The sequence below is a fragment of the Ambystoma mexicanum genome, chromosome 12, assembly GCF_040938575.1.
Source record: "Ambystoma mexicanum isolate Mex_15411 chromosome 12, UKY_AmexF1_1, whole genome shotgun sequence".
NCBI classification, from domain to species: Eukaryota; Metazoa; Chordata; class Amphibia; order Caudata; family Ambystomatidae; genus Ambystoma; species Ambystoma mexicanum.
Genome location: NC_090936.1, coordinates 570,967,955 through 570,984,904, shown reverse-complemented (window position 1 = coordinate 570,984,904; position 16,950 = coordinate 570,967,955). Strand labels below are relative to the sequence as shown.

At 43.7% G+C, this 16,950-nt stretch overlaps 1 protein-coding gene across 2 annotated transcripts in view; it reads left to right on the top strand.

Moving 5' to 3' along the window:
- Positions 1 to 3,256: 3,256 nt before the first annotated feature.
- The window catches only part of CD6 (CD6 molecule), a 333,337-nt gene continuing 319,643 nt past the window's right edge, over positions 3,257 to 16,950 (top strand). For both annotated transcript variants that reach the window (XM_069628887.1, XM_069628886.1), the window contains exon 1: positions 3,257 to 3,422. In XM_069628887.1, the coding sequence (XP_069484988.1) occupies positions 3,329 to 3,422 (94 nt within the window). In that variant the 5' untranslated portion in view covers positions 3,257 to 3,328. The remainder of the gene's footprint in view (positions 3,423 to 16,950) is intronic.

Here is a 16,950-nt window from a genome sequence, read left to right as displayed (position 1 = left end):
TATATAAGGGGGACTCTACTAGGACTCAAGATACACAAAAACCAGGGAGACAGAAAAGGAGGATGGAGAGAAGGCTGCTGAACCTTACTTTCTTTGAGATTGGAGTGACCAGACCCCCTGTCGTTTCTTTCCAGAGTGTCCTGATATGCAGCTGCCTTTCCTGAATCTTAAACAAAGGTTTGCTATGTAAGTAGCAATAACCCAGCCCTAAATTGCATAAGCCCTTCATTTTTGTAGCAGTGCATGCAATATTTCCCCATTGAAAACCCCAATTGCCTGTGTAGTTCAGTCATCTCCCATAGAAGAATCTCTTGTTTGCCTGTATATGTTAGCATATCCCCATTAAGAAAACCCTGCATTTGTCTGTGTAAATCCTTAGCATTTTTGTAAGTAAATCAATTTATTCCCCCATTGAATTTCACAGATCGGCATTGTTGAAATTCAAAACCAACCATCATGTTCCTGGTGTTTTTATTTAATTGTTATAGTCATTAAAGTGTTGCCTCAAAAGAATTATTCCCATTGTGAGCTGAAAACCGAATTTGTACATGTATTGTGCGCATTACCAAACAAATCCTTATTTGCATCTGTCAGTTTAAACCTCAACTGGTTTCATTAGTATGAGTAATCCCTTTTTCCTAGAAGTATACCTGTTATGTGTGTCTGTCCTTGTCCCTGAAAATCGATTTTCCTATTGTAAGCTAAACCTCTTCCCCGAGCTGCCTGTCGTTGTAAGCCTCAGTGTAAACAAATTTCCATTTGCCACCGTATTTCCCTTTGCATTGGCTTTCTTCCAAAAAATGATTTTCCTACTTCATTTCTATTTTGCTCTGGTGTGCTGATTAGTATTCTCTAAAACTTTGCCTATATCCTAAGTGTAACCAATACGAATTGTCTTCTATTCTGACCCCTAGCAGTTGTGGAAATAGTAAAAAACCCATTCTTCCATTTTGCTCCAAAAACTGTTTTTTTCCTTTCTTTGCTGGCTTCCCACCTTGTGGTGGTGGGCTTCACCCCAAATCCGATTTCCCCCCTATATTCCTACTCTTTTCCACTGCCTTCCATTCAATGGCATCAAGTTTAATTGATGTTTGGGGTGAGTGTTGCAGGGGGGAGTGCTAAACTGTAGGTGCTATCACTTTGTGGTAAATTGTTCTTTTACTGTTCCATCATTGAAAAAAAAACGTAAATAACTATAATAGTATATCTTAACCTGGTTTTGTAGAGATTATTGCATTTTGTGTTTCCCCAACATTGGTGACTGTGTCCTTGTCCTTGGGTGATTTTCCTTTTTCATTAAATAATAAATTAATTAATATCTTATTGATACACACCGGCCTGGTTCCTGGTCTACTGGGACAAAGGGTGCTGGTGGAGGTTGGGTGTGAGATGGGTTGGAGGCCTCCTTAAAAGAATTTGGTTGTAATAATAAAAAACGCTTTATCTTGTGCGCCACTTTCATTGCAGGGGGAGTAATTCTTGACTTGCTGGTGCTGCATGATATATCGTGACAATCGCCAGCTTTTGGCTGGAGGTAAAAATTACCATTTTCCACCTGTTTTCGGCACTATGAGCACAGCGCTAATTGTGCCGGTGGCAAGAAACCCTGGTTGGGTCCAATGGGAAGGGGGATTTACCTCCCCAAAGCAACTCGGGATCCGGCGCAAAGTAATAGACGCTGATAGAGCCCAAAATGGGCTTGCTGGTCTTCCTGCAATCACTTCCATAGAATTTTGAGCACACCTGGAGCCAGATTACAGAAATGTTGCACCGTTGGGGCCAGATTAGAAAACCTTTGACCATGGCAAGTGCCATTCTGCATGGTATTAGAACTAGGGCAAAAGTTTCCACTTGGGCAGAAAACTATTCTTTCAATACATTTTTGCACATGGGTAAAGTCTGTCCTAGTGCTGATATGGAATGGTATTTGTACCAGGGAAAACTTTGCTCTGGTGCAGAAATGCAGTGAAAGTATATGCTTGTTGCACTAGGGGAATGCTTGACCTAGTGCAGATACCATACACTATTGCACTTGCCATGCTGCAAAGATTTTCTAACCAGGCCCCAATGTTTTTGACACATGGGCAAACTTTTCAGTAGGGCTAATACCGTGAAATTTTGCACTTGCACCTGTGCACAGTTTCTGTGATCTGGCCCCTAATTGCCTCATGACGCGTGCCTTGCACGACTCTACTTACACATTCTAGTGATGTGCTTCAGTGCGCTATGAGCCATGCAAAAGACAGAACTTCGGCATGCCACAAAGCATCTAAACAAATCCCGGAACTGAAGCCAATGCAGGGGTTTTCGTTACATTTGTGCAGCACGGCGGTCTTTCTTTCCTTCCCTCTGTCCGCAGGGGTTTACGCCCCCACCCCCAAACCCTCACTGACCCAGTCTTACAACTGGGGCACTTCGCGGGATATGCTGTCAGACTGTTAGTTGCTGTTCTGAGGTTTTTTTTAGACCAGGGGGTTTCTCTCGGGAGAGTGACGAGCGGCAGTTACCTTGGCTTCCTGACCTGAGAACCACAAGCCTGAAAAAAAGTGATAAAAGAAGAGGGGGTGGCGGGGGAGGGCTGAGGACGAGGGTAGAGAGAGAGAAAGAGGGAGAGAAAAAAGAGAGACAGACAGAGGAGGGGAGAGGGAAGAAAGAGACAGGAGATGGGTGAATCCATGGAGTACGTATGATATGTGCACACATGTACCTACCAGGGCGTTAGTGGAAGAGAGCCAGAGTGAAAGGCGGGGGGTACAAAGAGAGAGAGGTGAAAACTGAAAGAACGTGACCGAGGGAGAGAGAAGCAAAAACGGAGGCAGAGACTACAGGGAGAGTGGAGGTGAGACGAGTTACGGAGGAAAAGCTGCAGACAGAGGAGTAAGGTAACCGGAGAGATGTCAGAGAGAGCAGAAAAGGAAGCGAGGGGCAGGGGGTAGAGAATGGGAGAAGAGAAAGGTAATCCGAGTGGTGTCTGAGGATGGGTAGGTAAGGGGTGTGGAAGAGTTGAGGGGGTGACCGTGAGAGACGGGTAAACTATAAGGAAGCGAACGGGAGCAGGAGTTAGGACTGTGAAGTGAAGGACGAGGGCAAGGGCAGTGGAAAGCAGGAGGATAAGGGCAATAAAGGAAGGAGAGAGAGAGAGAGAGAGAGAGAGAGAGAATGAATCACGAGGGAGGGTCAGAAAGGGGAGGGGAGAGCTAGAAATTACCCAGCATAGGAAACAGAAGACCGCCAACAGTGAAAAGTAGAGCAAGGCTCGGAGGAGGAAACACAGAAAAAGTGTGCAAAGGAAATAGAGCCTCACTCGCTGCTCCGTCTGCACTGCTCTATGGTCCTTCCATGGGCCATGTCTCTGCTGGGGATTTCCTGGCTTCTTCTGCCCGTCATCGTGGCCTTGGCCCTTGAAGGTGTGCCCAGAGCAGGTAGGAGAAATGCGCCACCCCAGTTTACTGCCTCGTGATCCGTCTGCCCGGAAGAGTTCAAAGTTCTCCTTCCCGCCTTTTGTGTTCTGGAATCTTCCAAAAGGGAAGATCTCTACCATTCTGAGCAGAATCCAAACTCAAAACGTCCCCAGTTCCTGGTCCTTCACTCCACTCCAACTTCCTGTCTGATGCCTTACCACACCCTCTTATCATGGCGCTCAGGCCTAAACCCAACATCACCCTAGCGTGACATGAAGGTTAGCAAAGCCAGAACAGTTAGAATGAAGTTAATATGATGATTTGTTCATTTCATTCTTTCATGTGCTGAATATCATGCATGAGCAAACTGGCCCACGATGTGAAGACTGTAGGACCACGTTGACAGATTGTAATGGCTTTGTCCTTGAGAAGCCCCTGTGATTTTTCGCCATATTGTCACTATGTTGCCTCAAAGTTGTGAGACTCCCAGAGCCTGCCAGGGATATCCGGGGAAAGACCTCAAAGGGCCCTCACGTGTGAGAGGGCGCCTGCATTTAGGCATAAGGGATTTGAAAGGGCCCGCTCCAGGGATGGTCTGCAACTGAACGCCTAAAGTAAACTCAACCAACATGAACCCTCCTAGGCCCTTGCTAATGGCAATTCCAATAATACTGCATACCTGGAAGCAGTGATGTCCCGCTTTTGGGACGAAGCACGCGGCCTCTCATGAAACGTCACATGCTCCTCGAAGAAGGAACTCCTCACGTCTTCAGCGTTTACTGGAGTCATTTTAAGCGGCCACGCGAATCACTGGCTTACTTGCTAGCTTTGCACTATGTTTCAATTGAGTGTTCAATTGGTAGAATATATATATTATACATATATAGTTTTTGTTTATATTTTTTATTTTTCTCACTTTCACTTTACTCTGAATCTCTGGTTGTACGTTTCCTGTTTACCTTTCAGTTTGTACGACTTTTGTAGACTTCATCGCCCTCGTTTTAACTTGTATATGTCTGAGGAAAGCATAGTTTATTTATTTATTTATTTACGTATTATTTGCCGTTATAATTCTGTTATGAAAAAGTATGTTCAGTTTTGTTTTTGTTATATACATTACTATCTTATTTTTGTAAAGAAATTAATTGAATACGTAAATAAATAAAAAAAGACCTAGAGGCTTGGCACAGAATAAAGGGCATTCACCTTTCCTTTGCCTGACCTGCCACAACACAAAGCATTAAGGTTCTATGGGAAGAAGCCGGTGCTGGAATACTGCCAGCAAAAAGGGTTGCCACCATTCCCTTTTTTAAATCGTTTTTTTTTTTTTTACAGGGGCATGCCTTGCGCTCAACCCCAATACTTACTCTTCCACGATCTATACCCCAACCCATATCCCACACTGTAGATGCGGCTTTAAAGGGAATTCCGACTGCAGCATTTTTGCTGAAGCCTTTGAATTCGGACCTACAACGAATGTTAATGTTCCACAATGAGGAAATTACCAATTTGAGGAAGGAACATATACAAAAACAATATGACTTTATTTCAGGTATTTTCTATGTGGAGTACTGATTTTCCCTCCACGCCCCCCATAAAAGGATGCCTGATCCCTTATCCCCTTTTACTCTCCGAATAATGGTGTAGATTTGGGGATTTTGTGAAGGCAGATTTTTCCCCAGAACTTGGTGGGATCTCGCTAGTAAGAATGTACATCAAGTGAAACAATATTGTTGATTTCCTTTACAGATTTATCAATTGACTCCTTTATTTCTGTTTGAGTGTTGACGTAGGGAGGGCCCTTGTGAGGGGTGCACCTAGGTGGTGTCTTGTAGCGTAGCAAAGGGCATGCCAAACGGGCAACCACATGCAACACCCTTGCATGGTGTTGCCTGAACATTGTCTACATGCTCTGTATATGAAGTAGATGTGTTACATGTGTGTGGAGATCCACCTCTTAGCACTCGGGTCTGGAGATTTCATGGGGGCCCCTGAGTGCCATTCATGTCTTCGGACTGGACTGTGACAGCAGGAAGGTGTTGGCGGAGGGCAAATGGGCTTTGGGGCCCAGTCACTCTAAGAGATGGGGGTGGCGCCAGGAATACTGAGGCCGGGAGGATGAGAAGGCTTCCTTAAACGAGTCTGTTGTCACTTTCTTCTGGAAGCAAATGGAAGTTGGGTATTTAACTGGGATCAGGGTCCAGGGCGTTCTATAGATGTGGGGCCAACACATGACGCTCATAGTAAACATGGAGGAGGGCTTGGAGTCCACCCGGACACATGAAGCGGGCTTCATTTACTCATTTTTGTATGTATCTGCTTTGTGTTATTATATAATTATATAGCTCATCATGCTACCCTCGTTATATTTTCTTTCATTTAAATAAATTAGAGCATAAATATTATGGCACACAGTTCTATTTTAAATATGTATCTAGTCACAATAGATACATAGATAAATATGTAAAAATACATATATATATATATATATATATATATATATATAAACCTTAATCTATTTGCTTATTTACTTTATGTCAATCGCAATACACAGAAGTTTCAAACTTTTTAAAAAAAATGTTACGATACTTTTTTAAACGTAAATATTTTCTTAATCCTGGCCAATGTGTCTGCTGCCTGATTTAAAAAAAAAATATGTTTTGTCTTTTCTAAAACTTAGGGGCTGATTCGTGGAATTTTTTGCACGGTGGAAAGTGACTTTTCACTGGTGCAAAGTGACTTTGCACTGCCAACAACCCTGATTCATGGAACCATGCAAAGTGTCTGTTTGCCGTGCAAAGTGAGTTTGCACGGCAAAAAGACACTGCACGGTTCCATGAATCAGGGGTTGCACCAGTGACAAGTCACTTTGCACCGCGCAAAAAATTCCATGAATCAGGACCGTAGTTATATATTTTTCTCTAATTTCTGATATTATTAAAAAACAAAATGTAGTTATTGTTCAATTCTAGAAGGTCTTTGCATGGCTCCAGGGGTGGATAAAATGTACAGTAATTTACGCAGGCTGATTTATTTTCCACAGAAGTCACATTTTGTGTCTAAAATATGATATTTTATGTTATGTATTGTTATTTATGCCAGTGAAGGCAGCCTTGACAACTTTTTTTTTGACAACACTTGGCTTTTATTGTGAACCTTGTGACTTTTAGAACACTAGCTGCTCACAATGGCCATCAAACACGAGTGTAATGATTTTAGGAGCCCACAATGCTCGCGGATGGCTTTATTGATTATTGATGAAAAGGTATCTGAGTGGAATTGCAACAGTGACACCACAACCTGAATATAATGCATGATTTGCTTTCATGATTAGTATTTCATCTTTTAAAAAAATAGTTAATGATTTAAAACATTATATTTGAGTTTTCATGCAGCTGTGTCTCATGCATCTGTGCAACAATGTGCTTGGCAGTTCGGGGGCAGAGTGCACCGGCGTGATGTCACGGTCGCGCGAGCCAGCAACGCACACCATCTACAGAACGTCAAAGAATTTTTTAGCAGTCGCCTGTCTCAAAAAGGAGAGTGGAAGGGTTTGTGCTGTCGCCCACAGTGGGAGACTTGACTCAGCGCCATTCTTCAGCAAATTCACGTTTGTTTGTTGTTGTGTGGATCTAAATTCCCAACTTAAAAAAAAAAAAACTCCACTTGCCACCAACCGGATTTGAAAACTGCAACATCATTGGTCTTAACAGCAGACTTAGGGCCCGATTCACAAAAGTGTTTTATAATGGCAAAACCCTGTTGGAAAACACTCTGAGAATAATACTGTTTTGTGCTAAGCGCAAATGTATATGTCTCACTGCAAGAAATCTAAAGCCATTGCAGACTGAACCGAGGCTGATAAGCAACTGCGGAATTCCCCTGGTCCTAAAAACCGTCTAATGGTTCACAATTAAAATAAGATACCAATTTCATCTCTACACCAATGGAAGGGCAGACACATATATCCCATAGCACAGCTCAAAACACAGCCCCTTTTGCACACTATGATAGACTGCGCAAAACAACAGCGATGCGACTCGGATGAAGGCAACCTATCGCATGTAGGTCCTTCTTTGCAAGAGGTGCAACCACGTGGAACACCTCGCAGAATCCTCGGAAACTCGTCCTCCCGCCACTTTAGTTTGATGAACTTCCAAAGTACGTAAAATGTCGCCATCTTTGGATCTCTGCATTCGCCGTGTCATGTAATAGTCACATCAGGCCCACAGGCACTCAAGAGACTTTTCTCCTTAAATATCACATGTACGCTAATGTTACACAACTATACTTTCAAATGAAATGGACTTTCGCCTAGGACCGGCGGGGCCACCACGCTGGTTGCATGTCATTTCCACGTCAAAGTAATTACTTCGAACTTTCACTTCAATTTTTTAATTTTAATTTGGGGGTTCCCCCATGTCCCACCCCTCACTACTACCCCTGTCTCACCCCTCACTACTACCCCTACCCCAACCCCCTCCTCGCCCCCTATTCACCCCTTAACCCACAACTACATTTATTTTACGAAGTATTTTTGAAGTAATTACTTTGGAGTAAATTACTTTGAAGTACATTACTTGGAAGTAATTAGAGTTGTGGAAACAACGGGAGACCACCACACTGTTTGAAGCCCTGGAAAGAAGCATGCAGATCTATAGTGTGGGCTCCTACTGCCAAAAGACAGAAATCATTTGTTCGGCATAGTCTAATGGAGCAGAAACATCTGTTTGTTGGTCAGCCACCCTGGTAGACATGCTGACACCTGTCTCCCATGTTAGGAAGTTACTCTGACATGTCCCTCAACCGGCACATGAGCAAGGTGGCAGGCAATACGATGGCTTAACCTCCGGCCACAGAAAGCTACTGCCGTGCCGTCCCGAGTTAATCCTGGTTGCGGCAGCCACAGGAATGTCTGGCCTGTGATAACGTGTGAGCTTAATGTGATAACCACTAGGTTATGGAAACTTACATGGCTGGTCTAATATAACAACTCATATATGTGTCACAAACACAAAGGTGAAAAGACTCCAGGGCATGCTGAAGCACAACACAAGCATCCTGCTGGCACTGGTGGTCACAACCATAGTCATTTAGCATTGAAATCCCTACACAGAATCCCCTCGTAGCCAAAGGGCTAGTTCAAAGTCCTCAATCTGGTGCACCATAGAGGCTGTCACATATCCTGCACCGGTGTAGACCCAGTGGAATTTGTGCAGGCCTGCAAAGGGCACCACAATCCTCACATACCATGTTACTAACACAACTATAGCTGTGTCCACCTGTCCTGTGAGCAGAAACAAGCAGACCGTAGCACCCAAGAATGGCACCCTCCACCTAAAAAGCTCTGTTCCAGCTCAACAATGGTTCCATTCAGGAAAATGAGTCGACAACAGGCTCTTCACATTAGCCTTCCAGGAATTGCTTTCAGCTTTATAATACTAATCAAATGTGACCTTTTCTCCCCCTCACTGCCACTCGCTTCTGCTTAGTAGTTTTGTCGTGTCAATTCCTATTTCTCTACCTTCCTAAATATGTTCTTTTCCCTCTGCGTCGCTTGCTGTTCTTCACTCCCTCTACTTTCCTGCCCATCTCCAGTCGCCGCTTTTATGTATTGTATTTAAGCATCTTCATGGACTGTCTCCCCTGCCTTGTTTCTGTCTCGGCTCCCAATGTTACGCTTGGTTCCTCTTCTCTCTCTCTTCTTGCTATTCCCCATCCTCCTTCTCTCCAGCCCCATCCATGTTCCCTTCTTGCTCCTAAATTATTGAATGTTCTGCCTCTGTCAGTACATTCTATACCCAAACTAAATGTTCCTTGGGTAATATTTGCGCCTTCCTTAAAGTTTTAATGAGATTGGTACATTAGGTCAAAATGTAATAAATCACAATTCGTCAGTTTAGATTAACTGAGCATTCATTTAATGTTTGTTTTACAGAATTCTTTAAATGTGTTCAATGGATAAGTCTGTATGCATCCTATTCAGACAATTCACACAAGCCTACACGTGTTTCAAGCTTAGCCCTTCATCAGGACTCTTGATATGGCTGTGTGTAATGTGTTCTAGTTTGTGACATTTCCTATTCAGTGAGGTTCACCTTAACTGTTTATCTGTTGTTTCTTGTGTATAAGTTCTAATTTTCAGTAATGCCGTGTTAAGCAGGCTTCTGATTGTTGCTAGTATATTGTGTTCGATGTCACAGTTTGTTGGTGGTTTTCCCCTTTTAAAGGGGCAAGCTTTTAGGGTCCTCAATCCGGACCTGCTTGTCGCGTCGGTGCATCTACACCTACTCGCACGTCTTGTGCCCCCCCTTTGGAAACCTATTTATTACTGACTTGCCATTATTGATTTTTACCTGCATGTTTATTGCCTTCTGCTGTTCATCATTGTGTTCTGTTTTTTTTAACTCAATTGTCCAGTGGTTTGGTGAAAGCACTTTATAAATACAAATAAATAAAATAAAAAAAAAACAACCACTCCTACTCTAGCACCAAAAACAGGGGAAGGAAAATGCATCAAGTTCCCATTATGAATAATAATCACTTTTGTACATTTGTCTTTGTCCCCAAGCCATTCTGGCCAGGACCCTGTTACAGTATACAACGTCCCTCCCCCCACAATAATCCACTGCAATGCAGACACATGAGCTCACTTCTATTTATTCACAAACACGCATCTGCGCAAACATGCAAAGCGTTGACCACTGCCATGACATGATTCAGGAAATACTCGTGATTTATACACCCTGGAATGCTCAGAACTCGGGCACGAGGGCAGGACGCCCCCCCCCCCAGCACTCCAGGAGACTGTCAAAAAAAGTAACCGCTCAAGCCAGCCTCAGGCACTTGGGACACACCTCCCACGTGATTGTATTTCTACTGTTCTTCAACAATATTTTACGCAAATACCACTTTCAAACCTGGCGCTTCGAAGTGGCACTCAGCCGAGGAGCTCCGCACGGCACCATTCCTAATGAAGTAATCGAAATAAATACATTTTAAAAGGACACACAGTGAATTCTGTAGTATTATACGCATTCCCATATTTTGGAGAAAGTACACACAAAGCAGTAAACCACCGACAACTTCATAATAATCCATTTATCTAAATTGAGGAATGGCATTAAAACGATACATTCTCCAATTGCTCACAGAACAGCTCCACCTATTTCCACCTTCCCACGTGCTCAACCCCATCATTCTGTCCATACCCATGTCTAATCATACTATCCTTTGCATAACACTGCACTGCATTGCAGTCAAGCTTACCACCTCGCCAAGTACAATTAACCAACCTATGTAACCTATCCAACTCGCTCTGCGGGTTATTTGTCAATAAATGCGCCTAGATGCCTTCGGGCTGTGAGCGCTATATAAATAGCAAAATAAATAAATAAATAAATACAATGTCTTAGTGTACGAATCAAAAGCACATCCCCATAGATTGTAGGTAGGCCATTACTTTAAAAGGTTTATGTACCTGTATTTGTCCCCCTAAACAGTGATTTTAAGTCAACAAACAATGATCGTCTTATTCCTCCGTAAGGTATTCCCTTTAGTTAATTCCTGTAATTGATTTTTGCCCGTGCTCCCCTCACATCTTCACCCCATTTTTAGGTTGAGCACACCTTGACACATTTCTCCCCCAAGGAAGAACCACCAGGCTTGGAACTATGAGATACTTTGTGATGAAAGTCTAGGGTGTGGTTTCTGGCTGATAATAGATTGTGCCAGTAGGTAAGACATCAACATTTCATGACCCTGTCAGTACCCGTTGGGTCTGTCTAGTCGCCCATGGGCTGCATGTATCAGAATGCCGTATATCCAACAGAATGATATGATACTATAACTATCTATCTCTGCCCACTTTCTTAAACATATCCCTGTAGTACCACAAACTGGTTCCCATGCAATGAAACTGGATAGTCACAATGTATCCAATAATACCCAGGGCTCCTGATTTAAACCAAGGTATTCATTGGTGGATGGAATTGTGGAGCCAGGGTTTGCTGAGTCTGGCTATGCAGACGTCACTTCAGATTACATTGAAAAGATCCATTTCAGATATTTAAAATGCATAACCAACCACGTGTTTGTATTGTGCAACTTATAAGGTTCCCCAAAGCCAGAAAATGTAGTTGTTTGCAGAATTATATGATCGTTTTAGGCTGTATACATATTCACTCAGTTAAATCATTGTTGCAGGAACCCTTGTGCTTTTTTTCTGCGATAAGGTATAGTCCGTGTACATTGACATTCATAGGGGAATAGCACACAGTTTAGGAGACAATAAGCCTGATTTTCAAAAGCGTTCTTGAAGCAGAAACCGCAATGGGAAAACGATTTTTAAATCATGCCCAAGGAGTCAATGACAAGAGCCCGGAGCAGCAACAGGCCATATTCATGCCATTTACAATTCATGGTTTAGTAGTTTCTTGCGCACTGGTTGGGTTTTATGAAGTGGCCCATGCCTCATAGTGCACTTATAGTCTCTTATTTGCTCCGGCCACACAGAGGGCCTTCCCTCGCATTGGTTTATCCCATAAAATGCACCAATCAACCACAACCACCGCTTAACGGCATTCATCAACATTTTTTATCCAGATGACTATATGGCATTTGCCAAATACCGTACCCTAGCCCAGGGCTTTCATTTCCTCATGAATTGCATTCTGGGAGTAGTAGTTTTGCGTCCATCAATGGAAAGCAACGGACTTAAGTAAAACTAAGGCAAATGCGAAGACCAGGACTGGAATAGGGTGTCCTCAGTGATATAGTGTCATCTTGTAACATTAACAATACCATAAAAGAGGTTGCTTATGAAAAGTGCTTAAGATATTTTACTTCATAGCCATCTACCAATGTTTTTCAATGCATTTTTCAATACAGGGACGGGAGGATAGCTCTGTGGCAACGCGCGTGTCTTGGAAGCAAGACCACGCTGGGCAAACACAGGTTCAAATCCTGGACCCGCACTTGAAAAAAAAAAAAAAAAACGAGCGCTTTATAAATAACCTGCCCTTCCACAATGGAACGAGCGCCTAGATAGCTGTGGGTTATGTACGCTGTAAATAAACGCAAAAATAAATAAATGTGCATGCCCGTGGTTTCTCCCATCACACAAATGCATTTAAGCAACGCAACGCTGCCAATCAGCGGCACATCTTGAACCACATTTTAAACGGGGCGCAGAGGGAGATAGAAGTGTAAAAGTGAGGCGGAGTGCTTTTATGCCTCTACTTCCAGCTTTTCGCAGTAGTGTTCAGATGGATGAGGGGCACAGAGCGGAGGTAAGATCTCTGCCGTGCTGTCCTCCCCTGTCTCGTCCGTGCGTTTCGATGTATGTGCTTGAGATTTTCATGCAGGTGCACAACAAATGAATTCCTTTGAAACCGCCTCAGTTTTGCACCTAGTCAAGTCCATGCGGATTCCATTGGAATCAACGAGTGAAATCGACCTGCAAAGCGTATTTGCAGACAGTGTTTACTTTTCCATGAGACGTGCTAGTGCACGTTGCTTTTACTCTTTCCTTGCCCATTCCGCTGTGTGCACCTGCAAAAGTGCATGCAAGTATCTTAAGTGCGAACGTTGGCAGTGCCGTGCAAGCTTTTTACATTTCTTATAAAATGACCTCAATGCAAATTCTCTATAAATCAAAATATATCCACTTATGCAACACTGCATCATTTGAAATGTGTACAAATGCAATGAAATGTGTGTTATAAGGGTGCAGCCAGCTTCCTCGGTGCTCAACTTGATTCGTGTAGAGCACAATTGTACCGTGCAATGGGTGCACTCGTCTTTTCATCAAATGAGCAAGGAAGACTCAAAATTGAAAGGTACCTTAGAAGCGAGCAACCATTTACATTGCTAAAAAAATCAATTCTCTGCCGCGTCGACCAGGGTCTTTATCTGTCCCCATATGTTTGTCCAATGTGGGGAACTCCAAGCACTGTCATGCCAGCCTGCCCCTCATGCAAATCCACACATACTTCAGTCTTTGGGCCTCATTACGACCCTGGCGCTAAGGGATTACCGGTACCGGTAAGGGTACCGGTACCGGTAATCCCTTAGCACCTGATTACGAGGTCCCTTTGCGGGTTCCCACCTTAACGGCTGGTGGTTTTACCAGCCGTTAAGGAATGGACCTGCAAAAGGACCTTGGTGCTAATTACGGTACCGCAATTTGCGGTACCGTAATTACCGCCTTCCCCATTCCCATTATGCCCTATGGGGCAAAAATGGGAATGGGGAAGGGCATTGGTGAAATGGGGAAGTATCGCCCCGCCAAGCTTGGAATGGGGTGGTACTTCCCCATTTCACCATGGCGGACCCGTTACAATACCGGCAGCAACCATGGTGCTAATAGCGCCATGGTTTAGCGCCAGTGTTGTAATGAGGGCCTTTGTATGGATAAAAATACCAGACTGGTTAGCTTGACATTGACTTGAATCTTGAATCTGTCGCCCCATCTCAAACGTTGCTCATTTATGCATGCCTACCTTTCTCATATTATTAAAGAATCATTAACACAGATTAGAAAAAAAGGGGAAGGTATTTTCTTGTGCCAACCAAGTCACATTTGAACTACTGGTGATTTCCTCTGGGAGCTTTGCAGCCATATGCGTCCCCGGTGGAGCCCATCCAGAGTATCACTTTCTCAAATTTTTATTATATTATAAATTGAAAGGTCTGAATAAAGAAAGAGTGGTCAAAATGTGGGTGTATTTAAGATTCTGTACTAGTTTAGTCTGGAACTGGCCATTCGACGAGGCTATCAGTATGCAGAATATATCGATTTCGCGCAGATCAAGCTATGGACGTACTTTTCACTTTCCACTCAGAGATTTCAGGGGAGTTTTGATCTGGCCAAGGGTTACTAAGAATTGTGCTCTATTCGTAAGGACTGAAAGGATAGCTTGTGTCACATATGAGAATGTCTTTGTTGTAACATTATCTCTGGTCACTAGTAGTCTGGTGTTGAAGTCTAAGAAAACCTGGAAGATACTAGACCTGTGAGTTAGTATCTCTATCCAGTATCTGTCAAGTACTCGACATGTAAAGAACATGTCAATATCATCAGGGCATAGCAATCTCTCCAAAGTGAATAAAAATGTTGTCGTGGTACTTTCTCAACCCCAGGCCATTTATGGGGAGTTAGTCCTGAGGCACTAGAGGATGCGATGGAGATGCTGATGAGTTCTTCCTCTCATCTTCCAATGATCTGATTTGGACATTTTAGTCGAGAGTTTGAAAAGTTACACAAACCTGTGAGACAATTGTACTTGTAAATCCCTTGTTGTAGAGCATAGCAAGCAGTGAGTTATCCTGGGACTTTATCCAGAGAAACTTGCCATGTCTGAAACAATTCATGAGAAAAATATATTACAGTAAAATGATAGAATTCTTTATTTGGAGTGCTCTAGAAGCATATGATTGTTTTGGGCCGGTGATCAGGAGGGAGAGGTGAGGAAAAGATGTGTTTGTAGGACCGGTGATCACGAGGGAGAGGCGAGGAAAAGAGGTTTTTGTAGGGCCGGTGATCAGGAGGGAGAGGCGAGGAAAAGAGGTTTTTGTAGGACCGGTGATCAGGAGGGAGAGGCGAGGAAAAGATTTTTTTGTAGGGCCGGTGATCGGGAGGGAGAGGTGAAGAAAAGATGTTTTTGTAGGACCGGTGATCAGGAGGGAGAGGTGAGGAAAAGATGTTTTTGTAGGACCGGTGATCAGGAGGGAGAGGCGAGGAAAAGATTTTTTTGTAGGGCCGGTGATCAGGAGGGAGAGGCGAGGAAAAGAGGTTTTTGTATGATCGCTGATCAGGATGGAGAGGCGAGGAAAAGATGTGTTTGTAGGGCTGGTGATCAGGAGGGAGAGGCGAGGAAAAGAGGTTTTTGTATGATCGCTGATCAGGAGGGAGAGGCGAGGAAAAGATGTGTTTGTAGGGCTGGTGATCAGGAGGGAGAGGCGAGGAAAAGAGGTTTTTGTATGATCGCTGATCAGGAGGGAGAGGCGAGGAAAAGATGTGTTTGTAGGGCTGGTGATCAGGAGGGAGAGGCGAGGAAAAGAGGTTTTTGTATGATCGCTGATCAGGAGGGAGAGGCGAGGAAAAGATTTTTTTGTAGGGCCGGTGATCAGGAGGGAGAGGCGAGGAAAAGAGGTTTTTGTATGATCGCTGATCAGGAGGGAGAGGCGAGGAAAAGATGTGTTTGTAGGGCTGGTGATCAGGAGGGAGAGGCGAGGAAAAGAGGTTTTTGTATGATCGCTGATCAGGAGGGAGAGGCGAGGAAAAGATGTGTTTGTAGGGCTGGTGATCAGGAGGGAGAGGCGAGGAAAAGATGTTTTTGTAGGGCCGGTGATCAGGAGGGAGAGGAGAGGAAATGATTTTTTTGTAGGGCCGGTGATCAGGAGGGAGAGGCGAGGAAAAGATGTGTTTGTAGGATCGGTGATCAGGAGGGAGAGGCGAGGAAAAGAGGTTTTTGTAGGATCGGTGATCAGAAGGGAGAGGCGACGAAAAGAGGTTTTTGTAGGATCGGTGATCAGGAGGGAGAGGTGAGGAAAAGAGGTTTTGGAGGGCCGGTGATCAGGAGGGAGAGGCGAGGAAAAGATGTTTTTGTGGGGCCGGTGATCAGAAGGGAGAGGGGAGAAAAAGAAATGGAGCCGTCAGCACACATGATATCTTGAAGGGATACATGAGTTGAATCAGTCAAGCAAGGAGAAGAGGTAGCTGTAGTTAGAAATATGAGCATATGCTGCTGTTGATAACAAAAATGCCAAATATCTAGGAAAGCAGCAGGGCATTCTGGGATGAAGAAATGGGGAGGAAGTATCCGCTGTTTCTAATGCCATAGGGCTTTAATATTTCATAGTGACGCAAAATGGCGTTGGGAGCTTTTTATAACATAATAACTATCAGTCCCTGAGGAAACAAAGGTGGCCCACTGAGCTGAAGTGAAGAACTTAGTTCTAACTAAGTGGGGAAATATTGTTAAAATAGATGTTGTACCATTTGCAGCCCCACAACGAAGAGTTTTGTTCTTAGTCTATGACTGATGTGGAGGGTTGCAACGCTGGAAACTCTACAAAATGTGTCATCCGTCGCAACACATTGTTTCAAAGTTTGCATGCAGAATAATTGTCGTCCTTCTGCAAGCAAAGACCCACGAAAAACGATATTTCTTCTACTTACTCCAGTCAGCGATGACGGTGTATAGTTTCACCATGGATTACGTAGGCGATCAATTTTTTTTATACCGCGGTTGATCCCTAATTCTGAGATTTTCTATTTTACGGTTTTGAAAAAATCCTTTACTTCTGTTGTTTTCATTTTAAATATTGTGCACAACTTGTAGTTTTACCTAAAGCTAGAAATGTCGGTCGGATGCCAACAGCGCTGCCAGAGTCTGGACCTTTGGCTCTTCATAGGGATGAAACATTTCGGATTACAAAACTCCTAATGGCAACATCTGTCTGGGCTACCAGGACTGCAAATTGTTGTTATAGTCTGGATTCTGGACTCCTGAAAGTGATTTCATAGTTTAGACGTTGTGCTCCC